The sequence below is a fragment of the Neolamprologus brichardi genome, chromosome 10 (assembly GCF_056152115.1).
Source record: "Neolamprologus brichardi isolate AB-2024 chromosome 10, ASM5615211v1, whole genome shotgun sequence".
Taxonomy (NCBI): Eukaryota; Metazoa; Chordata; class Actinopteri; order Cichliformes; family Cichlidae; genus Neolamprologus; species Neolamprologus brichardi.
The window spans coordinates 9074235-9100749 of NC_142113.1; the positions used below are offsets into that span (position 1 = coordinate 9074235).

The following is a 26515-nucleotide window of genomic DNA, read 5'->3' on the forward strand; positions in this document are numbered from 1 at the left end:
GCATGGAATCTTTGGCTTGGCGTAGCCAGACTTGTTGCAGTGCAGCTCTTTCACTGAAACAGGCAGGAGAAAGCATTCTGTGGTGAACCACGCCAGCAATGATGATAAAGAATGCTGCTCTGTCCTCAATCACTCCATCTGGCTTGTGTATTGTTTTTCTTTTTAATTCACATACAAATTATATATTCACTCCATTCATATAGGTTTAATATTAAAGTGAACTAATTTGCTTTGATGCAGTTTGTTTGTTTGTTTGCAGGCCTACTCAAGCAGTCTCAAGCTGTTCTTGTTATCTGTTGGCAGTATGATATAAAGTTCATGAATAGTTAAGTGAGACACGAGAACTGGCCACACATCAGGGTTCTTCATTCTGTAATTAGGACAAACACATAAAAGAGAACACTGTCTGCAATGTCGGTTGTTTATGCTGGATAATGAAGATACAGTATAGGGTCACATCTAAAGAAGAGCGTACAAAGCCTGTTAATCTTCTGCCATATTTTGTGTTTTGCTGTAATATGTGCAGATGAAAGGTAAGAGTAATCAATGAGGGGCAACATTTGTTTTAATCGTTTTATTACTGAACATTTAACCTTACTGTTTAGGTTGTGCTGTATGATAGTGAAGCAGCATCAGACTGGCGGAAGGTAAAACAAGCCCTTTGAGGGGGGAGAAAGATAAAATGCTTTTGTAGTTGTTGGAACTGCTTGAAGTGTCTTACTGGGTAGATTTTTACATTTGAATTGAAGCATTGATAAGACTTTGCCCTGTATAATAGTCTCCCTCTTTGAGTTCTTGATTTATATCAATCTTGGAAGCCATCGGCTGGTCTGCTGACTTTCGTCTGTAGCCTCTGGGAGAGCGGCCAATTTTTTGGTTCTTCCAGTGTAGCCAACGGATATCCAGGCAAAAATTCCCATTCATATCCGCTGGTTGTTGTTTGTGAATGCAGATTATTTAAAATGGACAATCAGAAGCTACATTGCTAAGATGTTAGCCGATGGTTATCTGGTGCATTCTGGCAAATGCAATCCTGTTTTTTGTGCTCCGCACGGGCTGTTAAACTACATGGAAGCAAAGCCTACACAAACAGGGTGGTTCAGTGGCACCTTGACTACAAGCAGATTATAAACTGAAAGCTTGTACTACCAAAATTCTTGTCAGATTCTGCATTTTCATATGAAGAATGCATTTTTAGAGATACTAAGTTTGAACAAATAAAATGTCTTTAACTAATCCACACTGTACTTAATGCTACTTCTTAATGCTCAATATTTCCCCAATGTGCTCTTGTCTTCAGCAAATAACACGTCCCTCACAAGAAGACAAGTCAGACGAGAAGAACGAAGAGGACAAATCTGAGAAGTCAGAGAAAAAAGAGGACGAGGAAAAGAAGGACGAGGAAGAGAAAGATGAAAAGGAGGATTCTAGGTGAGTTATGAATAGTTGTTTGTCCTCGTGTCACCATTAGGCCCTGCAGGTAAAAGTCCTGTTTGTTTGATGTCAGTGTTTGATCCATTCACTCTGTGAGAAAGGATGTCATGGTTACATATGCTGTATTATATTTCACTGCTTTCAGTTAGCTGTAGTTATTAGGAAAGAGTTCACTTTTGATACCCAGGGACCCTTTACACTTTTGTACTTTAAATTAAGGTGCATTGCAGTGTATATTAGTGGTTCTTGGCTAATAGACGGACAACTTGCTAACTTGTAAATTTGTCTGTCCAGATTGTCTACGCCCAATCTCTAATAAGGTGTGTGTGTGTGTGTGTGTTCAGTCAGTGAGGAGAAAGAACAGGTTACCGTAAGAGAGCTTGTTATTGCGGAGCCAAAAGCGAATAGATATTTGCAGTACCACCAGCTAAAAGCTGTGTTTCCCTGTCCAAAACCACAGGGACATTGGCAAGGACAAAGAAAAGTGTGACGGTGGGGAAGACGACGACGGAAAGGAGCAAAACACGCCGCGTGGCAGGAAGACTGCCAACAGCCAGGGACGCCGTAAGGGAAGGATCACCACACGCTCCATGGCCAATGAGGCTGCATCTGTGGCAGCTGAGGAAGCACCTCCCTCTGCCCCCGAGTCTTCCTTGCCAGATCCACCACAGTTCCCTAAAACCGATCCAGCTCAGAAGGCCATGAAGGAGCCTGCAAAACCCCAGACTCCAGTAGCTTCCATGGATGCTGCTAAAGGTGAATACTCTCAGGATGGAGTCTGGGGTCTGGAGTCTTGTGAATTTTTGTGCACCACATTCAGTCGTATACTATTTAGGGAATAGGATTAAAATGTGAACAAAAGCAATTCAATACTATGAAAGTATACATAGTTGGAACATTTTAAACATGACCCACAGCAATCTGTCAGCGAAAGCAAACTGCACTTAATTTTTCTCTCGTCACTTCTTGTATTATGAGCTAACACGAATACCTATTAAAACAAGGTTGCAATAGAGACATAACACTCAAAGAGTGCTAAACTCATACTTGTACATGAAAGTTCTACATCCGAGAAGGTGTCATTTAAACTTCCAGAGGAAAAAACAATAATAATTCAAACTGACTGGCTAAATAAGTTCTTGTGGTCATTTAAAATGGCTGCCATGTGTCAGCTTCTAGAAAGACTTTGGTACACGATGTGTTAGAATATTGCTCTGTTGGATTTCTTCTCATTAAAAATGTGTAGACTTTAAAGGTGGGAATAGTTTAAAAATGGAAAGTTGGCTCAGGTACTCATTGCCAGGTGTGTGCATTTCCCTCAGGAAGCTGTTTGCAGTCTGTCTCTCATCAGTGAACTGCTGTAGTTGTGTTCTTGTCATGGTACTCCTTTACACACTTTCAGTACTTGACGTCTGTCGCTCTGAGGGTGATAGCTCAGGTTACCAGTTACCCAGCTCCCTGTCTTTTAAGTTTCTCTTATAATTGAAGCACTCTTCTGCCACCCATGTTTAGTGCCATCTTCTGTCAGTACATAACGCAACGTCATGTGGTTGGTTGGTTCCGGCTAATAGACTTACAATAGTTTATGTTTGCTAACTAGTGACAGAATCGATAACTGAGGGGAAAATAAGGACACTAAAACTAAAGGTCAGTTTAGGGGGATCACTTTTGTGCTGCCCCTGGCTGCAACAATGAGTTTTATGTTTAGAAAAAGAGGATATACTGTCCATTTTAACTGTCTCCTTAGCAGTAAGTTGCTTTATGTTGTTTGACTAGCTGAACTCAAATTGGAAAATCCATTTGCTAGCCGTAATGTTTGGGTTTCTAAAGCACTTTATGAATGTGTGGAGGAGAACCTGTTGGAGTCACCAGACCGAAAAGCTGGAGTCCAACACTCCAGCCAACACCAAGCCGTGTAATAACCTGACAAAGCAGATGTTTGCATGATGCGATCAGCGCTATTTTATGCAATAAAATATTCTCTCTTTTCCCAACACAACCAAACAGTTTACAACATCACAGGTTGCTACGAGCGTACACATGTAGTAACCTGTGATGTTGTAAAGTGTTTGGTTTCTTACCGAAGACAATTGGAAATCCTGACATCCATCGGCATGTCCACTTACATTTGGGCTTCGCTTTTCCTTACTTCTAATATGAAGTAATGAAGTCAATGAGATAATGTGAGGAAAAAACAAAAGTTCTCCAAAAATTGTGGCATCTCTTCCTCAGAGCCTCCACTTTGTTTTTGTTTGTTTTCTTTCTGTCTATCGCACACTTCGACCTAATTTTTCTGCCCACATACTGCTGATGGGATTCCTGATTGTGCTTTGGTAAGAAACCTAGTTATGTTTATGGTGTGGTGTAGTTATGTATGTAGTAAACTGTTTGGCTGTGCTTGGGCAAAGAAAGATTATTTTATTACATAAAATATTGCAGATCACGTCAGCTGATTTCTCTGATTTATTGATTCTGTCACTAGTTAGACTTACATTAGTTCATGCTAGCTATTAGCCGCAACCAACCATCCAACCACAGGATGTCACGTTCCGTATTGACAGAAGATGGTGCTAAACATATTTTTAAAACTTGAACTTTAAGCACTTATTTCTTAAATCCAGCTTCACACACAGAGTGTTTTCTGTGTCAGTTTTTGAGAGCAGGGCTCCATGATGTAAATTAGCCTTTATATATGTAGTATTTCATGTCCTCTTTAACCCTCTACAGTGTCCACCCATGCTTCAAACCCTCTCTATCCTGGTTTATGTAGGACTTGTCAAACCTAATCTCCTTTAATGACTACATTGTGGATTTTGAGTGGGATTGTTTACTTGCTCTGTAACCCCTGCAGCCATGATGTTTCTTAGAAGTACGTGGGCAAAAGGGTAGCTATCTGTCAGTGTTGCCTAGCTGAAATGGGGCCAAGCAGATTGAGGAAGCTGCTGATTCAGTGGGGGCTTGGATTCTCTTTTGGGGGCTGGTGTGTGTGTATATATATATATGTCATTAGGCCACATGCAATGCTGTAGGCGGACACTCTGTTTTCATATCCGACTGATTAAGAGCCACTCTAGAGGGGCCTCCCCTGTAGTGGGGTGCATTTCGTCAGTGAAGAAGAAAGCTTAGTCTGGTAGACATTTGCTTAACTAAAAGTAAAACACAGTGTGGCATGAGAAGTCTGAACAGTGAGAATTGATCTCGTCTTCAAGATTGGTGGGTTTGAAGGGGGCAGACCACCTCTTAATGTCAAGGGTACATCTGCAGCTATATTTGTCCAAATGTTTACACAGTCTCAGTGGGTGCCATAGAGGAGAGTGGGCTAGAGTTCATTCAGCCCCCTCCACACTTACCGTGCTCTTCTGTGAATTTTGTTAGAGGCGGAGCAATGAACTGTGTAATCAAGCCAAGGCAAAGGGGAGGAGCGTGCATCTGTGCACGCGGGAGGGTTTTTGGGTTGGCTGTTCTGTCTATTTGTCTCCATCCAAGGCCATTTCCCAAAGAGGGAGGCATGGCTCTCAACTGTCTGGTGCTACATCAGCTGACCAAGGCCCTCCCCTCCCGGATTAGAGAGGAGCAGGGCTTGCTCAGGGCTGTGGGGAAGGAGAGAGAACGAGAAAGCAGGAGAAAATGAGAGGAGGAGAGTAAGCTAGAGCGAGAGTGTAAGTGAGGGAGCAGGTCTCGGCAGCCCCTGAATATAAACAGATTATTAGATTAGCGGCCATGAGAAGGAGACGACTGAAGAAAGAACTGTCACTCTCTCACCGTCACCCTCCCTCCTTTACTTTCTGTTGCTTTTTTTCCCTCTCTCCTTCTATCAGTGCTGATGGGGCTGTGTCTGTCTTTGTTATTTAGCTGGCGCTGGTGAAACCGGAGAAACTTCTCGCTGGACCGAGGAGGAGATGGAGGTTGCCAAAAAAGGTACTGCTTTAATAAACTACTCTCTTTCCTTTATGTCTTTGTTCTTCCTGTTATCACTGTGCGGCTGAGACGCCTCTGCTTCTTACGGTTGTGTTTTTCCCTCCATCTCCCGCCTTTTTCCATTCACTTTGATTATTTGATATTGCGTTGCCCTGCCCGTTTCCTACATGCAAACAGGAATGACTGCGCACATGCATTCACACAAATAAAAACTATTCCTGGTGCTTTACTGGAAACTGTTGGAGAGCCTGTAGTCTCTCCCCCCCCCCCCCCCCCCCCCCCCCCTCCCTTTTAGCTGCACTGCTGACTTCTCAGAAGTGATCTATTAAGGCCATCCAAGAAGCAGCAGACCGTGACGGTTTCCTTCAAAGATCTCTATCTATTATTCAGGTTCAGACGCTTTTCAGATTCTCTCTCTAAAAAAAAGGTGAAAGTTACTTCAACAAGTCTTCGAAATATTCATTGCACGCTTGGTCTAAGGTTGGACACTGCATGTCTTTAGTCAGCTCATGCCACACAAGTATGCCTACGCTTGCCCCTTTCTGCTTGGATTTGCTGGTGATTCTTATTCAGGGTAGATTGGCAGAGTAAACAAATGGATTCATGTTGAAAAATTAAGACTGTTGCGTGTTTCGATTTGCTCCACCTTTCCAAAAATACAAGTGGATATCATCTCCTCAGACTTTCAGACCTTTATGCTATATATGTCTGTGAATTAATGTAACCACGAGAGGAAAGTCATATAACATAGCAGGTTCGGAAATCACCTTTATGCTGCCACATGTGGCTGATCGGGCAGGCCCAGTGAACAGTTTACCTCTGAGTAACTTGATTTGTTTATCTGAATAAGCCCTGGTGTAATTACAAGGCTGAGACATGCCAAGCTTGGTATCAAATCAGAACACCCCCTCAGATGAAGAAAGAATTTGGGTCATTGCAGTTCTTTATTGTTGTCTGGATGATTTCACACGTTTTACTAAAATGTGATATTAGTATAATTAGAATTTGGTATAATCACTTTTGTTTAAGCTGATGTAATACAGCTTATGTATTGTTGGTAGGCCATATACCCCTAGTTCCTCAGTGAAATCTGAGGTGTTAAAATCAGTCAGACCAGAGCAGCTACCACATTGAAGTTATAAAGCTCACAAAGGCCTTTTATTGCTAAGTGTATTACGGATATTTTGAATATATAACTGGATTGAATGTTGTCTTGGTAACACAAGAAGCAGTGACACTTTCTTCGATTAGCTTTTAGAAGAAGTTCACTTGATTGTTTCCCAGTTTCTGCCTTCAGATTTACTGTTGTGCTCACAGCACCATAACTTGATTTGTCAATGATTACTTTGAACGTGTGAGCCACTGAATGTAAATTAATCTCAAGACATATGCTGTGTTGCACAGTTGTGATTATGTGGAAGGAGTATTAGTTAAATATAGTACCAGAGCAGTTACAGCAGCACAGGAAAAATATGACCAGGGCTGTAACAATATTGCCTAATTAAGTTGTCATAGTGATCAAAGCAGATAAGCTAAGTGGTGATCGAATAGAGTGAGTTTACTGTATTCAAGTACCCCCCCCCCCCCCCCCCCCAAAAAAAAAAAAAAAAGTAACTAAGACGAGAGCTGCTCTGATCAGTCCCAGTGCCCTCATTCCCTTCTTGAACTGGAACATTAATGAGGTTTTGTGTTTAGCTGTGCAGCGATTTGTCAAGCTGCCAGTATCCTTCATCTTAGTGGGATTGGGCAGGAGAGAGAGGTCACATGGGTTACAGGATTTAGAGAAGAGCTGCTCTAAAGGTAAATGGAAGTCTTCCAATTGACTGTAGGGTGAAAGAATAATTTCAAAGTTTAGTGGGACCATTAAAGCCTATTGTATAATCAGTGCAGGATGGGGAAGACCAACAGCAAATCGCAGCAGCGGGGATCCCAAGAGTGTAGTGTAATTTTTGTGGTGATGCTTTTATTTGTTAAAAGATATCGTTAAGATTTAACTGAGATCATCTTCCAGAGCCACATTGGAGGTTCTGACACAGCATGAGAACCATTACTGCATGTTCACGCTAAATAAGGCTTTTAAAACTTGTCCTTTCTGCAGTGCCTTTTACATTACTGCAGCCAAACCTCGACTGAATACAGTGTCCATCGTGATTTTGTAAAGTCCTGTCTGGCATTAGTTTGTATTATTAAACATGAAATGCCTTGTTAATTTGTATTTTACCAAGTATTCAAGTTGGATTTTTGATTTTGCATCATCTCTCTCCGTCCTGCACCAGGGCTTGTTGAGCATGGGCGAAACTGGACAGCTATTGCCAAAATGGTGGGCACCAAAAGCGAGGCACAGTGCAAGAACTTCTATTTCAATTACAAGAGACGTCACAACTTGGACAACCTGTTGCAACAGCATAAGCAGGTAAGCTGATTGTAATCTGGATTCAGTTGCAGGCTGTCTTTAAGCTGTTATAACTCTGTATGAATGAACGGATTTTATTAAATAAATTTTATTGTTTACGTGTTTTTGGTTCCCAGGATACACGAAAGGCTCGTGCTGATAGGTCTCAAGGTGAAGGTCTAGCCACGCAATCACCGGATGATGATGAGGACAATGCAGAGGACAGTGAAGGTCAGAGAGATGGATAACATAACACATAACAATCACACACATTCTTAAGAACTCTTTTTGGGTTGTAAAGAGTGCACGTCTTCATCGTGTGATAGATCCTTGATTATGAGCTTTGAAGCGTAGTGCTTGATTTCAAATGTTAAGTAAAGAGTTTAGAAGAAATCTGTGAAGCTCTATCCAAACTTCTATTTGTCATTTAAGTGTGTCCTCTGGGTTGATGGCAGTGGGCTTGCTCTGTACTGACAGTAGTTTTAATAAGTGAGTGGAAAAGAGATCAAATGCAAAAAGGCAACGAGTAGAGGAAGAGATTAAAGATGTGAACTAATTCAGACTACATAGGTGCCTGTTGCATAACAGTTTGTAGCTTTGAAGACTGAAGAAAGCCCACTCTTTGAACACAAAGTGCTGGTCCCACTTGTTTGATCCAACAAGCAAACAAGCCTGCCTGTCTACCTGCCTCCATCACTTCCAGAAATCCTTATCTCTGCTGGGTTTACATGGTGAAGGCATGAAGGCATTTTTTTCTTTTTCTTTTTTTAACAGCACAGTGTTTTTGATGTTTTTTTTCTTCAAAAAACCCCCATCAAACCAAGTTTAAAAAATGGTTTACAGACTTGTATATAATTTAAACAAACTCTGCTTTACAAGATAACTGCGGCGACGTCACAATGTTGACTTTATCTACATCTGATGGAAATCAGATACTGCTGGTGATCTACACGTCACAGATCTCACTTTATAAAGTTACACATTAGGCCATTAGAGGCATTAATAAAACACTCATAACTATAAACATCGTGATTTACCATTTGGATATTTTGTAAAGCTGCTTCTTTGATTTTTGGTTTGATGCATTGAATGGATCTACAAATCTGGACTACTATCACCATGGTAACAGCTGCAGCTAGACAATATGCAAACCGAGACGAGCAGACAGGTTTTAAACATGTGGTTTCTGGATGTGAATTTATTTTTTATTTTTTATCACTTTAAGCTTTCTGTTTTGTTTGCAATACTGTACATCCACATAGATTGCATTGTTATCTAAACTTAGGTGTGAACTGAGCTTATGATTTCTTTTTATCTTTCAAGGTTGTGCTTGCAGTTGTGAGACCTTGAACATAGCACAGGCAAATATTATCAGAAATAAACAAAATATGGTGTTTGGCAATAAGTGGCAATCACATGTGTGCCTAAGTGTGAATGCATGTGAATACATTTCAAATGGGTAAAGTGAATGTTTAGGTCCTGTTGTAGATTTTCTGTCTGGGGTTTCATGCTATGTGAGTTTGATATAGATACCCCATTCTTTCTTGACTTAATACATGGGGGCTGTATTATGGCTGACGTTTTAATGGTTTCATGGAATATTCATTGAATTGTATTATTTCCACGATCCAATTGCGTCTTCTTTATATGATTAATCTTAGAGTATCTGCTCTTGTTTTGATTTATGTCAGGATGTCTATATTTATTTTCATTGTTAGAAGGAGTTTAGAAAAGTCCTGTGAGTTTTAGTAACTTCATTAATTGTTTGTCATGTATTAATTTGTCCTTGGGTGCTTCCTTAGGAGGTGACAACAGCTCTGATACAGAGAGCGCCCCTTCCCCCTCTCAGGCTGACTCCTCAAAGTCCGGTGACTCCAAGAGGGCAGACGGCGCTGCAGGAGATACTCAGTGTGCTGACCAGGACAAAGGCCAGACTAGCAATGGGAAGGCTCCAGAGCCTCCATGTGAATTCACAGTGAAACAAGAGAAAATCCCAGAGGGCGAGGTGGGATCTCAGGAGGAAAAAGCCAGGATGACTTCCTTTGCAGGCTCAGTACATCCTAAAACGGAACCTCTGGATGTGGTTATGAATCCCGAAGAGGTTAAAGTGAAGATGGAGCCCGGTATCAAGGAGAAAGGCGAAAAGGGAGATCATGGCGAAAGGCTCCACTCAGATAATGACTCCAGCGCCACCTGCAGTGCTGATGAGGATGTTGAAGCAGAGCCTGAAAGGCAGAGGTGAATTTTCATAAGCTCCCTGTTTACGCGTTCATGTTGTGTGTGAATAACTGCATTTTCCAAAAAGAATGCTGTCAAATTATTTTAAATGTCTATATTTTGTCTCACACAGCAGAATATTCTCCATGGAAAAGCCTTCGTTGCTTAACCCTCCAGGCTCGGTGTTGGTGCCTTCACCTAAGCAAACCCAGCTCAACATCGATCAGCTGCATCAGCGGGCAGCTTCAATACCACCCATGGTTGGTAACTTTTTCAGAAGGATCATTCTCAGACAAAAAAAAAAAAAAAACTACAACAAAAAAACTACAGGCCTTTATAGTGTAAGCACTATGTAATACATGGCAAACAGTTCCACTGTGTGTGGATACATGTTTTCTATTAAGGTTTTTATTGAATGAAAAAAATAATATTTGTATGTTTATTAAACGTGTTCTGGAATTGCTTTCCCTGCAGTGCTTCATTATCTCACTTAGTTCATATCTGGCTTCCGGACTCATGGACTTCTCCCCCTTCTTAATACTTTAGGTGCCTGGACCATTTGGCACTGGTGGCATGCCCATCAGTGGTTACGCCATGTTGCAACACCAGATCAAAGCAGTGCATGAGTCAGCGCACCAGGAAGAGAAGCAAAGGCAGGACCATGGTAAGAAAGTAAAACTATCCTCGTTCAACGCTCACATTTCCTGTTGCCTTCTCAGTGCTCTATCCTCATTGTTCTCTGCTGCTGCTAACAGTGAACTATTTATAGCCTATATTTTAGGACCCATTCATTTTTATGTAGTTTCATAAAAAGAAATGTTTTAGGGTGCTCTGGACTGTCGTAATGTTCTTCAGCCTGAGCCAAGATTAAAAAAAAAAAATCCTTCTGCGTTTAGTACTATATGAACAGAAGTCTTGATTTACACTTTTCTTGAAATACCTTATGAAGAGGGGGATTTGGGGTTTGTGTTTTTTGATGCCATGTGACTAGAGGCTGTCAGAGGTCACTTCTGCCTGACCGTCGGTTTAGTTCACCCATGCACCTTCTGAAGGGAGAGCAGTGAAGCCAATGGGCAGATTGTATTACAGCTTGATTTTGCAAAGCTTTTAGCACCTTTTAGCGTGAGTGCCATGAAGAGGAGAGCAGCTGTCAGTAAACGACTGAGCTTTGAAACCACAGTATTTATTACACATAGTAGGTTTTAGCGGGTACGTGTCCAGGTGGCGGTGTGGCTGTCAAAAATGTGCATCCATTCTGGGTCAGCTCCGTGCACACTGGGATTGGGTTTTTCTTTTAATAGTGGTTATCTTCCCTTTGTCCTTATGCCTGTACGCTGCAGGTAAACCCTTACCGTACATGCCTTATGACATGATGCTGGCTGTGGACCAGGAGACCCACTCCGGTCAGCCAGGCTCTCCTTACAGACTCTCCCCCAGGGAGTTAAGAAAGGCCTCACCTGACCCCAACGCCCCCAATGTCTCCTGCTACAGTGTGCCACCAGGTAAAAGCACACATTTTCACCTCCTCTTCCCAACCCTTTTTGCCTCCTCCCATGACCCTACTGATACAGGCAGGCCTTGTTTGACACCCCTTTTCTATTTGTGTTATAGATTTTTTTTGTCGCCACTGGTAGTGGAATATGACATTGTCTTCAAAAATGTGCATACATACTAACTGAAATAGTTAAAAGAATGAGGTCAGTATATGAGGCAACAGGTTAATTTCAGACCCCCACCCCCCCACCCCCCAAGACCCTGCATGAGGTAAATGAGTATTCTGAATTGTGAATCATTTGGTGTACTCTATACTAGAGTCCAAGAGTAAAAACGGAGCTAGCAGTGAGCATAGTAGGTCCACTTTAAATTTGGAGTGGAGATGAGGACTGCTGTGGAGCACTTATTCCTGTCATGGGATGTGACAGTGTTACAGAGCACTTGTGTATTACTCAAGATGTATCTTCCCAAGTCCAAAGGTATATGTGTACACATTAGTATTTAGCAATGTACAGGAAGTGTGCAATCAGTGTTAAGGTAAAATGAAGAAACCTCTGCCCAGATATGACCATCCATTGCTTTTGCTAACATCTATATCCTGCATATCTGAAGTTCTCTATGTCACGTTTCTTTTTTTTTTTTTACACTCTGTTATAAAGTCATCCTCTCTGCTTGTAACATTTTATAACCGGTTGGATTATAATTTGCTTATTTGTGAATGGATCAGACAGAGGTAACACTTCTTTGGCTCCATTTGTTGTGTCTCAGAAAATGAGCCCACTTCCAGTGATAGTTGCCCTCCGATCTCCGTGACATTTTGTGTATTTGCTTTACATAAGTGAGCACATTAAACCATATTTACAGGTTTCTTTATAATAATTTCATAAATGAAATCATTTTAACTATCGGTGATTTTCATTAACCAACGGTAAAACCAAATAAATGACCTTGACATGTCCTGTCCACTCTGATGTTCTGTTAGACTGCTGTCATCAAAGAGCATTTCTGCTGTATCGCCCTTGTAGGTGTGCTACATGTCCAGTTAGGATATGGTTATAGTGAATTATGAATCCTGAAATTGAATATCACTGCAAACTGAAGGTCATACACCGTCTGTTTGTTGATGATGATTAACAGATTCACATTTTAATGATGTTGTGACAGCAAATCAAAGCCAGATAAGGGGATTATCCTGGATTTACTACATGCAGATTGACTGTCAGATATTTGCCAGAACTTTATAGAGCTGGGAAGAGGTGCTATGTTTTACTTCCTCATTTTCCATCTTATAGGATGCATACAAAAACTTCTCTGAAAATTCTGCTGTTGCTTTTTTTCCCCCTTGTTTGACATTTGGGGCAAGGATAAAATCATGTCCATCCGAATTAAGTTGTTGTTCCTGAACTTCCTGAGCATGAATGTTAATGCCTGACACACAGTCCCTTCTCTGCAACAAAGGCTTATAAATTTGTCATAGAGTGGCTTGTTTTCTTATCTGTCCCTGCATGAGCCAGCAGCAGGATGACGCCCGTGCCCGCTGGAGGAACTCTCGCTGCCATTTGCATTTTTGATAGAGTGCATGCTGCTCTCCCTGCAGGGAGGTTACTCCCGGTCTGTGTGAGTGCATGTTTGAGGTGTGTTATGATTCATTTTGTCTATTCAGCTGTCCCAGGAGACAGTCAAGCAGACAGCGGGCATGGGCCAAAGATACCACAGGCTGAAGACAGGCTGTTAAATGAGGTCTTCACTGCGTACTTCGCCACTCAGTGGAGCGTTGTCAGAACAAAGCTTAATATTTTATCATGAAGTATTTAATTTGGAATAAAGCTTAAAAAAACAGTATGTTGGGTGCACTGGTTTGCTTTTTTGATGTTATACCCAGCTGTTTTAATCAGTTATCTTATTTCCTTTTCCGTATTTCCACCAGTCCTTCACCCTGCAACTACCCAGCTGGTCCAGAATATACCAGATGGAGGCCGCATGACGTTCAGAACCATTCGACCTCCCAACATTCCCTCTCCTCCTCCACTCATTCCAACTACCAAGCCCACAGACAAGCCTTCCTTCATCCAAGGAGGCTCCATCTCCCAGGTGAGGCACCTGGGGTATGATGTTTGTGCTTTACCAGTAGACTAGCTCTTCTCTTACACCACTGGGGAGAAATCAGATTCTTTAATAATTTATGTGAGCTCTGATGTAAGATTAACATATGTAGGTTTTATAAATCTTTTTGTCCATGACAGGATCAACACTTTAATTTTCAAACTATTACTATATTTATCTACTACACTGTTGATGGTAGAATAGGACAGTTGATCCCATCTTTATTGTTTCTGTGTACCCAGTGAGCTGACTTTGAAATATGTTCTGTGATTTAATTTCCAGGGAACTCCTGGCACATACCTGCCACCCCACGCTATCTATGGGCCAGAGGGAACTAAGAGCAGTGTGGGCTCCATCTCTCTGGGTCTGCCGCGGCAGCAGGATCTTAACAAGCCTGGTAAGATAACAGGCTTCATGTGACTAAGCTGTTTATCACTTCTTCTGTTCATATAGAGCTGGAAACATTGGAAAACCAAGCATGGCATGAAAATGAATGCTTTGCTTTCAGTGTCAGAAAGCAAAACATCCAGATCAAAGGACGTTGCTCTTTAGAAATTTTGTCACAGTTGACATCTGAGGCATCGCACCTACTTTATGGCATGGTCTGTCTGTTTTACTATTGTACCACACAGAATTCTGCAAATAGAGAACTGGAGTTCCTGTTAGTAGAAAACTTTCTCAAGCCTCATAGTCTAGTTATACTTTGTTTCTCTCTGTAACTCTTTAGGAGCTGCAGTTCCATCCATACAGGATTGTAGAGGCAACCCAGCAAAGCCTGGCGAAGGTCTGCCTTTCAGAGGCTCTATCACTCAGGTAATGAATGGATGAAATGAGGCTTTGTTTTTTTGTTTTTACACTTCATGGGGTTTTTTTTTGTATTTATAGAACATTTCTTTGCTCTCCCCTTAAACAGGGCACGCCAGCTCTGGCCCAGTCGAGCATTGCTGCTGACCTTCTGAAGGGCACCATCACAAGGCTTGCCACAGAAGACCCAAGCAGCCCAGACAAAGCTAGGGGGGAGCAGCTGGCTAAAGGTCACGTCATCTATGAAGGCAAAAGTGGGCATATCGTGTCCTATGATAGTTGTAAGTGCCTTTTATTGTCGATATTGCAAAGAGCAATTTTTCTTTGTTTGGCACACACATGTTATCATATGTTTTATTGTCCAGTAGCCATCAAGAACCCCAGGGAAAACACCCGCAGCCCCCGAACAAGCCATGAGCTGAAACGCACCTTCAACATGATGGAGGAACCCATGGGCAGAGGACACACGGGCAGAGAAGGAGCCCCGTTGGAGGGTACTGCTTGTGTGTCACTGAATATACACACTGTGTCTTTTCTGTGTCAGGGGCTCACGGTGCCTGTTTCTGTTGTTTCCCCCTCAGGGTTAATTAGCAGAGCTTTGCCCAGAGAAAGCATTCATGGAGAATCTAAGGAAAGACCGGTGATCACTGGATCCATAATGCAAGGTAGCTTACTGTAAAGTTGATGCATCACTCAAAGTCACATGAAAGAATAAGCAAACCTGAAATAACTTCAAATCTTTCCAGGGACACCAAGAACTGCCGCAGAGACTTATGACGATACTATGAAATATGGAAAACAGTTAAAGCAGGAGAGCCCGCCTGCCCGCTCCTTCGAAGGGGGTATTGGCAAGGGCAAGCCCTACGAGGGCGTCAATACGATTAAAGAGATGGGTCGTTCTATTCATGAAATCCCACGACAAGATTCTGGACAGGATATGTGCAAGACTCCTGATTTGCCAGACAGAAGGGTTTTGGAGGGCTCCATGTCACAGGTCAGACAGAGCTGTGATTCCAGCCACTCTTAAACAATTTACTTTAATGTTTTTGAAATTGAATATATGAACTCCACAAAAATACAAAACTGATTTTTATAATGAATTGATAACTAAACTGTTGTTTTTAAAACTCTTTACCAGATTCACAATCTGAACCAGCCCACCATCAAACACAATGTCAAGTCCCTGATCCCCAGTCCCACTAAGCTGCCACACAACATGCCCCAACTGGAGGCCATGGAACGAACCAAATACGACGAGGGTAAGGGAGTACGGCACACCTCTGTGGTCAACTCCACCACCTCTGTTCTACGCTCCACACACCAGGAGGCCAGCAAATCCCAGCTTAGCCCAGGCTTGTATGAGGACGCCAATGCTCGCAGGACCCCTGTTAGTTACAGTACCAACCCCATGTCTAGAGGATCACCTATGCTTGGACGAGCTTCAGAGGGTATGTTCCATAATCATTTTATTCACAGTAGAACATCAGGTTCTCAGTTATTTATTAATAAACACTATAACTCTTACAATTATGGAGTTGGATAGAATTGAAGTAGACATTTATCTTTCTCTTACCGGATGATCTTATTTTGTCGAAAAACTATAGTAGTAATTAATACACAATGTGCACCCAGTGCTGAGGGCACTGGGTAAGCTTTTCTTTTTTCTTTCTTTTTTTTCCTGAGAAAAGTAATGAAATGATATTAAGTTGTTGCTTCAACTAATTAGATAAGCCGTGTGCGTCTCTCTTTCTCTCTCTCTCTTCTTCTGAAGGTGGGATGGGGTCTGCAAAGTCTGCTTCACATGAAAGAAAGAGCACCATGACACCGACGCAGAGAGACAGTGTCCCAGCCAAGTCCCCAGTGAGCGGTGGTGACCCTGTAGCCTCTCATAGCCCCTTCGACCCCCATCACCGGCCTGAAGTGTACAGAGGCCATTTGCCTCCACATCTTGACCCCGCCCTGGCCTTCCACAGAGTGCTGGATCCTGGTATAGTGTTTAAAGCATTTTCATTCTTTCTACCGTCACCATGTGAATAATGAAAACCTTGATTCTGAGTAAACTGATGAAAGCAACTCAGGCTTTCTATTTCATAAGCATAACATGTCCAGGATCTTTTACAGCTGCTGACGTCAGCAGTGGTGATCTGTATCAGTGAGCCTTCTGTTCATGGGCTTTTTTGTTTTGTTTTGTTTTGTCCTCTGCTACAGCATTCATGTTCCCCAGGCAGCCATCCCCAACAGGCTACCATAACAACTACCAGCTGTACACCATAGAGAACACACGGCAGACCATCCTGAACGATTATATCACTTCCCAGCAGATGCCCAGAGGACTGTCACCGCGGGAACAGTCTGTTGCTATCCCTTATGCACCCGGATCTCGAGGTATGGCCCTCCGATAGCTGACTAACAGCTGTGGGCAGGAGGGGTAGTAGTATGCAGACTGTGTGCTTGTGAAGTAGTGGCAACCTTTTCCAGACGCCCAGAAGCAAATGACCTAGACAAATTCTGCTGATTTGTTCTTTATATTGGGGCTGCAAATGATTCGGCTACAGCTCAATTTATACATTTTGTATAGTCATGCAAATCTCCATTTGCTGAGTGGTTGCCTCTTACAAGTTGACCACTATTCCACTCTCTTTGCAGCCCTGTTGCTCATTGATCAATTTGTATTTGGAAGCACTAACAGATGAAGGTGATGGGTTACAGCTAAGTGTATACGGTGTTCATACATTCAGAAATTGATGGATTGGTTCTTGTTGTTCACCGTTGGCCCTTTGCTTCTGTCTGTAAAAGGGATTATTGATCTAGCCCAGATGCCTCCAACTATCCTGTTGCCTCACCCTGGGGGAACAGGTACTCCCACTTTGGAACGCATCGCCTACCTCACTGGACCTCAGCCCCCTTTCCCTCCTAGAGCTTTCAACCCAACCTCCATGTCGCAAGGTGAGGACCCCTCCCTTCCCCATCCCTACACCCCATGTGCCCTTTATCTTCCTTGCCACGATCGCCGCTTCTGTAAAAGTGCAGCTCTGTGCTGGCCTGATGTGGCAAAGGTCAGTTGTGCTTGTCTGGTTACAAAAGTTAAGTTTTACTGAAGTCATGCTGGGAGTGATTTCCCATAAAACTGCCTGACCGTTGCACAGAGCAGTTGATGTCCTTGTTTTTGTTTTTTGTTTTCTGTTGCACAGGAAAAAACAAAAAAACAAACAAAACATAAATAGCCTGCAATCTGTTTTTTATTTTTATCCTATCGCCTAAACCGATTGTTTTAATATGTAGATTCCAAAAACCTGGTGATGAGCTTAAAGAGTTGAGTTATGTGGTCTGTAGTTGTTCTTATTTTTCAGTCCAGGTAAGTTTAAGAGTTTAAAGCAGCTTGAAAGCAGCAGCAGCACAGTTTCCTGGTTTCATCTGAAATGGTACATCTGGCCATTTCAGAACTTGTCAGCAAAGCTAACATTTCTAAAGGAAGTCTGCTCCAGCATTTTTCTAGCAGGTGAGTCGAGTCTTTACATTTTGTCTGTGGTGTCCTTGTTCTCTTCAGGTCACCTTGCTGTTGCCAATGAGAGAGAACGGGAGAGGGAGCGTGACCGTGATCGGGAGCAGCAGGAGAAGGAAAGGGAAAAGGAAAGGGAGCAGAGGGAGAGGGAACATGAGCGTGAGCGGGAATTAAGAGAGCGAGAACGAGAGCGAGCCAATGAATACATGCGTGCAGGTGAGTCATTTTTGAGTTTAGAACTCGTACAGTTTTGGAAATCTCATTCGGATGTTTTTAGTCCCTTCAGTATAGGAACCTGTGCTCTTAGGGCTTTTATTTTGAAACACTGTTACAGTAAAATATTTGTGTGTGTCCTCAAGGCGGGCCAGAGCAGCCAGTCCGGCCAGGGAGTCGAGGTTATCTGCACTCCCCTTCTCCCTCACACAGACCACAGGATGTTGGAGTTCCACAGCGGCCAAGCATCTTCCAGCCAAAGAGTGTCATCACCTCTCTGATGTAAGCTTAAAGCTACTCTGGGTCTCTTTTCCTCTAGCTCGCTAAAGATTTTTTGTGCATGCATATTTTTTTTATACATGATTACATTTTGGGCAACAGCATGACATGATAACTGTGTAAGCCACTTCTTTATGCTAAAAGTCTCCTCATTAGACTCATTTGATGCAATGGAATAGAAAAATATTTTACATGAGCACATGTTTCTGCAAATATTTTTGACGTGATCGAGTTCTTATTTTCTCTTTCAGGCCTCTTTCAGCAGCTCTATCTGCACCACAGAGTACCGCCCGCCACAGTACTGCAGCTGATGCTCTGGCTGCTTTGGTGGACGCCGCAGCTTCTGCTCCACAGATGGACGTGGTCAAGGTGAAGGAGAGCAAACATGAACGAGATGACGATATGTCTTCAGCTCGGCGAGCATCCAGCCTGTCTGAACAGCAACAACAGGAGACAGAAAGGCGATCTCTGCATTCACCGTATGGAGCTATGTCTCTGCCAGGGAGTAAAGCCTATCCAGCTTATTCTGAAAGCACTGGTGTTGGGGTTAAGGATAAGGGACCTCAAACAAAGTCCCGCATTGAAGAGGAGCTTCGGACTCATGGAAAGACGACTATGACAGCCGCCAATTTCATTGATGTCATTATCAAGCGTCAGATAGCCTCGGACAAAGACTCGCGAGAGCGAGGCTCTCAGAGCTCGGATTCGTCTAGCAGCTGTGAGTGTACTGGATTAAAAATGAGAACTATTCAAGCTTCACATAAATGCTCTGTGATACCGTAACATCCGCAGTTGCATGAAAGGATAGGTGTACATAGAACAGTACATCTCATGTGTAGTAGAGCCTGACCAATATATTGGTAGGGCTGATATGTAGGCAAATATTGGCTATTTTCCTACATATCAGTATCTGCAGCCGATAAATTAAAATTTTAAAAGAGATAGGAGAAATGCCCTTCAACAGTGTTGGCGTTGCAAAGTTTATGAGAAGGAACTTTCCAACTGCCTTGTTGGCAACAAGTTTTTGGAATGCTACAGACACCACAAGTAGCAGAGTCAAGCAGAGCGTAGAAGAGCAATCATTGTCACAGCATCTTAGGCCCCTCCATAGTGTACTGGTTAATACATTTGCTTCGCAAGCAAAACGTTGTTGGTTCAAATCCAGCCAGACACACAGATCCCCTTTAGGTTTACCTCAGGAAGGGCATCAAACAAACTTGCAGCGCTACCGACTGTAACAACCTCTTGTGATTAGTAAGAAGCTGAAAGTAGCCTTATTGTCATATTATCTTACGGACTCAAAAAGACGCATACGTTTGTGTTAAGTTAATGTTCATTGTTTTTTTTCTTTAACTCACCAAATATTGCTATCAGTTTGGCCTCAGTCAACAGTAACTCTTTGTCCATACTTGTCCCACAGTGACATCCAGTCGCTATGACAACACTGGTGGTGGAGCAATTGAGGTGATCAGTCCAGCTAGTTCCCCTGTCCAGCCTCAGCAGGACAAACCAGAAGATGTGCAACAACAGGCATCGGGTATGAACATCCTAACTTTGGGGATATTCCTTTTTTTTATTTAAACCAGAGTGATTTTACTAATATTCAAATATAATTCAAGTTATATTAAAGATATTCATACAATGGATTTTTTTTAATGCAGTTAAACTCTGTCACACAATCGCATACCAACTGGTGCATTGGGGAATTTACAGTATCTTATCCTAAAACTCTTCAACTCAGACCACTAATCTTCTGGTTAGAGAACGATACCCTTGATTACTTGTTGGGGGGTTGTTGAAGATTTGGCATGAAAGGCTAAAATTAGCTGTGTTGAGTAAACATGCCATACCTTGAATGGCTTCACCCACTAACCTTGTGATTTGAGACTGTCAGACAGCATTCCTCTGCGTCAGTCTAGTCCCCAGACTGCACTCAAAAGTTATTTTTGTCACCTGAAAGCAGATGTGGATCATTTACTTTTGGCATAGTCTTTTGGAGTCTTGCCATCTCATCACTTCTCACTTCACCATGACTCTCTCTAAAACAACTCTGCTCTGTCCCTGGTTAACCTTTCGCAGTTGGCATGCGATCTTATGACATGAGTCGATACCGGCAATCAGGGGAGCCACCACAGTCCAGTTCCCAGCAACCTTCCTCCTCCCAGGCTGACAGCTACTCACAGGTCCCCAAAACTCATCGAGTCATGACCTTGGCAGACCACATTTCGGTAAGAAATGCTGGAGAGCACAATGGCCTGCAACATCAAAAATAATGCAGCACATAGGAATTTACCATGTGCATCAGGTAATCACAGCTAGCTAACTTGGTTTTGTGGTAACTCCCTGTAATGCAGCACATCATAACACAGGATTTTGCCAGGAATAAGGACCCTCCTCCAGTCTCCTCTTCAGCCTCTGCTGCATTCCAGAGCGTTGTGCCACCTGTGTCCTCTTCAGGTCGAGGCAAAATGCCCAGTCGCTACAGTCCTGAGAATCAGGTGCAGGCCCAACACCACCAGAGACCCTCCAGCAGAGTTTCCCCAGAGAACGCCCCCGACAAGCCCAGAGCCAGGTACTGAATGCCTGAATTTATTAGAATGAAACCAATTTATTTTCTGCCATCTGACAAAAATTTGCTCTCTTTCTCCTCTTCAGGCCTGGCAAGTCTCCAGAGCGAGGAGGCAGGCCGATGGAGAACTATGAACCCATCTCTCCACCACAGAGCTACCAAGGCATGGACAAACAGGAGTCAGGTGGACCTCCACCCCAGCGGCGAGAGGGTGACAGCTCAGAGATTAGGTACAGGAGCGGCTCAGCTTGTTTGTTTGATAATTTGATTTTATAATGATTCAGATTTAGTTTTGATGTTTTTGAAGGTTTGTGTCACTGTTTTGTCTGACTCTTTGTGTCTTTTTTTGGTTCAAGGAGTGACTCGCGGTCCCCAGGGAGTGTTAGCTATCTGCCTTCCTTCTTCACCAAGCTGGAGAACACCTCACCAATGGTGAAATCGAAGAAGCAGGAGATCTTTCGTAAGTTGAACTCCACCTCTGGTGTTGGTGATTCTGATGTTGGTAAGTGGGTATTCTCTTATCCTATGTTAACCTAAATCCTTCTAGCTCTTTATGCATGCGAATTATTAAAGTGTTTTGAACTCGGTTTCTTCTAAACCAGCTTTTTTTTCACCAATATTAATTGTCTTGCAGGAAACGCACAACCAGGAACAGAGATTTTCAACCTGCCTGCGGTTACCAGCTCCAGTAAGTAGCAGCATATTTTGTTCAGACACACTGTGTATTTATGCCGATTTTCTCTCACTGTATTGTGCGTGTGTGTGTGATATATGATTTTTAGGCAGCATCAACCCCAGGAATCACTCCTTTAGTGACCCAGCCAGTAATCTGGGTCTGGAAGACATCATCCGCAAGGCCTTAATGGGCAATTTGGAGGACAGACAGGAGGACCAACAGGGTGGTGTAACATCCAACACTGGCAATGACCCTCGGCAGGAGGCCAGTCCATCTCCCAGCATGGGTAAGCAGGAATACCCCCGCTATTGTAGTCAACTTTGTGCCCTTTCTGAAGGACTCTAATGTGGAAAATGTTGATTTACCTCTACCTCTTTGAATTCAGGTAAGCAGAAGCAGGGAAAAGCCAACAGCCGGAAATCCAAGTCTCCTAACCTGGGTCAGGTCTACGGTGGAGGGGAGCGCCCCTCATCAGTGTCCTCCGTCCACTCTGAGGGAGATTATCACAGACAAGCCCAATCCCAGTGGAGCTGGGATGACCGACCCTCTTCCACAGGTGCACTGTCCAGTCTCTACTGTCACTTTACTGTTTTCTACTCATAGATCTTAAATGATTCTATTCCAGAGTAAGCTCAACCTATTAAGCAGCAACCTTATTTTTTCTTTTCCTTCCTGATGGTTACTTCCTGGCTAGATTGTTAGTTAGCTTGTTATTGTGAGGGCCCTCAGTATCATTCAGCTGCTTCTCTAGGTGGTGGGCTGTCTTTTTTTATAGACTCCACAGTCTTGGACACCAGTTGGTGACAACCTTTTACTGCTCTAGACATCTAAGCAGAACCTGCAGCAGGTGGAGAACTAGTTCTTGTGAACCCTGAAAAAAACAGAACAATGAATTAATTGTTAATGCGTTCACAGTTATTTAGTCTTCACTATTATAAAGATGGAGACCAAGATTACATCTCAGATGTATGGTCAGCTCAAAATAAAATCTGTAGTCTCAATTTTTCTAACTGTGTGGACAGAAATGCAGCTATAAGAGTGTCCTGCATTTTTTCTGAAACATTAAATGTATTTTAAAGTGACTTTTTAAATGCAGTTGCATTCACTCTAATTGTGTTCTGACTACATTTCATGTTGAAATTTGTTCACAGACACATTACATGATGTGAAACAACATTTTGAAGTACACTGTGTGAAATCCAAACTTAAACTCACCTTAATCTGAAAATCACCTTAATCAGGTCTCCCAGAACTGGATCCATGTCATAAATTCCATAACGGATCAAAACAGCTCAGTAGACCATGTTTGGGTTTCAGTTAACTAGCATGGCCGGATTTAAAATTGATAAATTCTTAGTGGTTTATTTTGTCCTGACATGATCTGTATTTCTTATTTAAAATGTTTCCTCCTACCAAAATTACGTGTAAAGTTTATGTAACTAAAGTGTTAAATGTAAAATGCCAGCTCTGGTCAGCCTTTCCTGAATCAGAAACTCGGACATCAGCTCAGGGTTTATGGTTTGACTCTGAGTTTGTTGAACCTGCTTCCTGGAATATGGCCCTGGCATCATTTCATCTACATTTTGCCCACTCGTGTTGTTTTCCTTTTTCCACAGGACCCATCCAGTTCCCATACAACCCGCTGACTATGCGCATACTGAGCAACACACCACCCACTTCCATAGCGTCACCCTCCATACAGAGCCAGCAGCAGCAGCTGCAGCAGAATCCAGCTGGAGCCCCTGGCCAGCGGCGAGAGTGGCAGTCTTTGCTGTCGGAGCAATACGAGACCCTGTCTGATAGTGACGACTGAGCCCCGCTTGCTTACAGCTTTATTAACCAGAAGAGAGGCCTGCTCTTTGGCTTGTCTGTTCACGCCCCTCTCCTGGAACTAACCTCGCTCACTGGGGAGTGCAACATGTAGATGGGGTGTTGTCCTTTTTATTTTTGGTGCTATGGCGCCCCCTGGCTGTTGGCTGAGAGTACGAGCAGCAGCCTGTGACAGGAAGGGTTCTCCTGGACGTCGCTTGCTTTTGGTCCAGAAGCACTCGTCCAGCCTGTTGTGGTGGGGGAAAAAACAAACAAAACTCAGCTTGAGGTGATGACATGAGATGCAGGAAAGATAAAGAACTTAATATGTAAAAAAAAAGACAACAGAAGAAACTATTTCTGAATTTTGTTTGATTTCTGTAAAGATATACCTTGTCTTTAAGAAGATCATTGTATGTAAATAGAGTAACCTTTTGCAGTGTTTTTCTTAACTTGATTATTTCTTATTTTAATGTCGCTTTTAAATTGATCCACTTTAAATGGAAAGAGTGTGGGTGCGTTCTTTAATAACACAGTTGGTCTTGTGTAGTCCAACATCTCCCACCCCTCCAAACCCTGTCACCCAGCACACACACAAACAAATACTTTTACCATTGCAACGGTAAGAGAGAGAGACAGAGACCAGACCTGTGGTTTGTACTTGACCGTGAGCAGAGCACAGAGACTGTGCCACCCTGCGCGCCATCCACCAAGCACCACCAGAGCCTGAACGTTGCGGACATTAGAGGAGAACAGACTAACATTTCAAACAGCATTGGTATCTGATAACTGTCTTTATCACACAGCGGAGATGATGCATGGATTGTAAGCATTGGATGGTAGTGATAACCGCTCACCCTAGACAGAGAAATGTCTTCAAAACAAGTTGAGAACACTGGTGTCATAGCAGAGAGGTGAAAAGTCTGATATAAGCTTAATTTTGCCAGAAATTATATCATTATGACTACTCCTGGACCCCGACTGAATAATGAAAGTGAGCCAATATGTTTTTTTTTTGTTTGTTTTTTTCCTTCTTCTTCAAAAGAGCTATGTGATGTGTCACATGTAGCTGTCTCTTTGCAGTTTCCAAACTGTCCAGAATGATTTGTTCTGCAATGTCATCATGGTTTAAAAAGAAAAAAAAATGTCAGGAAGTTTTTTTTTTTAATGCTTTTGCCATGCCTTGTGACTTGAGAAAGAAGGCAGCTTTAACTAATTTTCTCAGAGATATACGTTTGTGTTTAATGTTTGTATTTGTTTCTGTAATCCCTCTTTTTTTTAATTATACTGTCCTGACAAAAATCTGAACTCTGTAAATTGTCTTTCTATTACACACAAAGACAAAACTAACCAAACTTAAAAAATGGTCTGCACCATTGTTGCACTTTTTCTTTTTCCTTTTCTTTTTCTTTTTTTTTTTTGCTTTGTAGCTTTTGACAACAAAAAGCATACTACCTGCTGTGTAACTTATTCATCCTCCAGCCTTGGAGTATACTAAAATGTGCTTTAACTTTTCCTACTACTCACAGAAATTTGCCCTGATTTTTTTTCTTCCTTGTAGCTGGTACAGGAATCTTTTTGTTTAGTGTCACACTTGCATCACATTTGCAGTTTGAACTGTATGGTACCATTACATGTTTAGGCATTTGATGTCATGAAGATTCAAATCCATGACCACTTAATCTCTGCTTTCATTGTGTCACACAACAGGCATAAAGCTTTGAATATGAATTATACTAGGTCAACTATAATACACAGCAGTAAACTTTGTTTTAGATATATGGGAAAAAAATATTTTGGCTTTTTCAGCTTTCACTCTGCTCAGTTAACAAATCCATTCTGCTCTAAACTTGATATTTCCTTTGTTGTTGCTTTTTCTTTCATTTTTTTTGATTTGAAATTGTCGTAGCACATGTTCAGATTTTTATTTTCTGTCATTTTTTTTTCTTCAACACCTTTGCTAATTCATCCCGTTTAGATGGGGTGTTATGTGTTTACAAATGCAATGACAAAAAGAAAAAAAAAAGTTTACAAACTTGAATCTTAAAGAAATCCGACATGAAGCCGAAAAAATATTGGAGCATCTTTTCAGCTCTCTATCAAACACACAGTGGTGTTTTTGGGTTTTTTTGCTCTTTGTTTGTTTTTTTGTTTTTTTTTTGGAATTGAGACTTGAAAACCCGTGTAACCTATGATGTTGAAATGCAATGTTTGTATCGCACAATGTCTCTCAGTAGGCTATTACAAGAGTTCAGACCAATCAAATAAAGTGGATCAGTTCACCACTGAAAAATGTGCCGATCCTTGAGACGTGTGCAGTTTTTTGTTTGTTTGGTTGTTTTTTTCCCCCTTCTCTCTGCAATGATTTATTTGTCAGGTAATCCAGTATGAAATGGAAATTAATGCCAGTGATCCCTTGTAGGTAAAAGTTGGGCAAATGCAACAAATATATCAGCTATTAAGGATTCCCAGACTTAAATTGAAGATGAGGCAAAAATGTTAATTGGATTCCTACAAATTGAAAAATGAAATGTGTAATTAAAGCGGATGCCAACACACCTGAGACTTTGGTAGTGCAGTTAAAAGAATGTTGTTCAATTACTGCTGCCTAATAATTCTGCAGCATTCTCTTATCAGCTCCTGTCAGTTTGACCTTTTAATCTACACATCTTAACATGGACTGTAGAAAAGGTTATGTATTGGCTGACTGATTCTGTGTATTATTGCACTCAGTAAAGTTGATGGCCTTAAAGGAGGTCCCTGTGGTGACAGTCATAGACCCAGTGAGTTTGAAACCTTCAGCTGAGATGCCACAGTGGAAGTGTAGAACAGGTCATTCTTGCAGTAGGTCTTCTTTTTATTCATGCGTGATTCACACACTGATTATTTGACCTGTCGTACCAGAAAAAGTGTAGGTTGTCTAATGAGATTTGTTTACAGATTTTTGGCAACCCATTGTGACAGAGCATGTTAAACACTAGGGTAGGCACAATAAATCTGTGTGCGCGTTTCACTGTGTCTGGTGTGAAATGGGTCTGTTTGACTACTTACTGCTTATACCAGAGCTAAATGTCTTCTATCGAAAAAAGCTTTGCCGATCTTATA

General features: G+C 42.2%; 1 protein-coding gene across 5 annotated transcripts in view; it reads left to right on the forward strand.

Moving 5' to 3' along the window:
* Positions 1 to 25741, forward strand: part of ncor1 (nuclear receptor corepressor 1) — a 67413-nt gene extending 41672 nt beyond the window's left edge. Inside the window, exons 15-46 of one of the 5 annotated variants that reach the window (XM_006799545.3) lie at positions 1301 to 1431; positions 1895 to 2190; positions 5287 to 5352; positions 7629 to 7765; positions 7882 to 7975; positions 9547 to 9982; positions 10095 to 10221; positions 10508 to 10625; positions 11302 to 11463; positions 13383 to 13546; positions 13841 to 13955; positions 14286 to 14371; positions 14472 to 14643; positions 14728 to 14856; positions 14944 to 15027; positions 15109 to 15356; positions 15501 to 15810; positions 16134 to 16349; positions 16571 to 16747; positions 17159 to 17308; positions 17910 to 18080; positions 18224 to 18359; positions 18608 to 19074; positions 19777 to 19893; positions 20436 to 20584; positions 20711 to 20928; positions 21012 to 21155; positions 21282 to 21427; positions 21560 to 21613; positions 21708 to 21887; positions 21987 to 22157; positions 23218 to 25741. In XM_006799545.3, the coding sequence (XP_006799608.2) occupies positions 1301 to 1431; positions 1895 to 2190; positions 5287 to 5352; positions 7629 to 7765; positions 7882 to 7975; positions 9547 to 9982; positions 10095 to 10221; positions 10508 to 10625; positions 11302 to 11463; positions 13383 to 13546; positions 13841 to 13955; positions 14286 to 14371; positions 14472 to 14643; positions 14728 to 14856; positions 14944 to 15027; positions 15109 to 15356; positions 15501 to 15810; positions 16134 to 16349; positions 16571 to 16747; positions 17159 to 17308; positions 17910 to 18080; positions 18224 to 18359; positions 18608 to 19074; positions 19777 to 19893; positions 20436 to 20584; positions 20711 to 20928; positions 21012 to 21155; positions 21282 to 21427; positions 21560 to 21613; positions 21708 to 21887; positions 21987 to 22157; positions 23218 to 23414 (5568 nt within the window). In that variant the 3' untranslated portion in view covers positions 23415 to 25741. The remainder of the gene's footprint in view (positions 1 to 1300; positions 1432 to 1894; positions 2191 to 5286; positions 5353 to 7628; positions 7766 to 7881; positions 7976 to 9546; positions 9983 to 10094; positions 10222 to 10507; positions 10626 to 11301; positions 11464 to 13382; positions 13547 to 13840; positions 13956 to 14285; positions 14372 to 14471; positions 14644 to 14727; positions 14857 to 14943; positions 15028 to 15108; positions 15357 to 15500; positions 15811 to 16133; positions 16350 to 16570; positions 16748 to 17158; positions 17309 to 17909; positions 18081 to 18223; positions 18360 to 18607; positions 19075 to 19776; positions 19894 to 20435; positions 20585 to 20710; positions 20929 to 21011; positions 21156 to 21281; positions 21428 to 21559; positions 21614 to 21707; positions 21888 to 21986; positions 22158 to 23217) is intronic. The other 4 variants (XM_035911429.2, XM_035911430.2, XM_035911431.2 and 1 more) reach the window with 4 other exon arrangements.
* Positions 25742 to 26515: the final 774 nt, after the last annotated feature.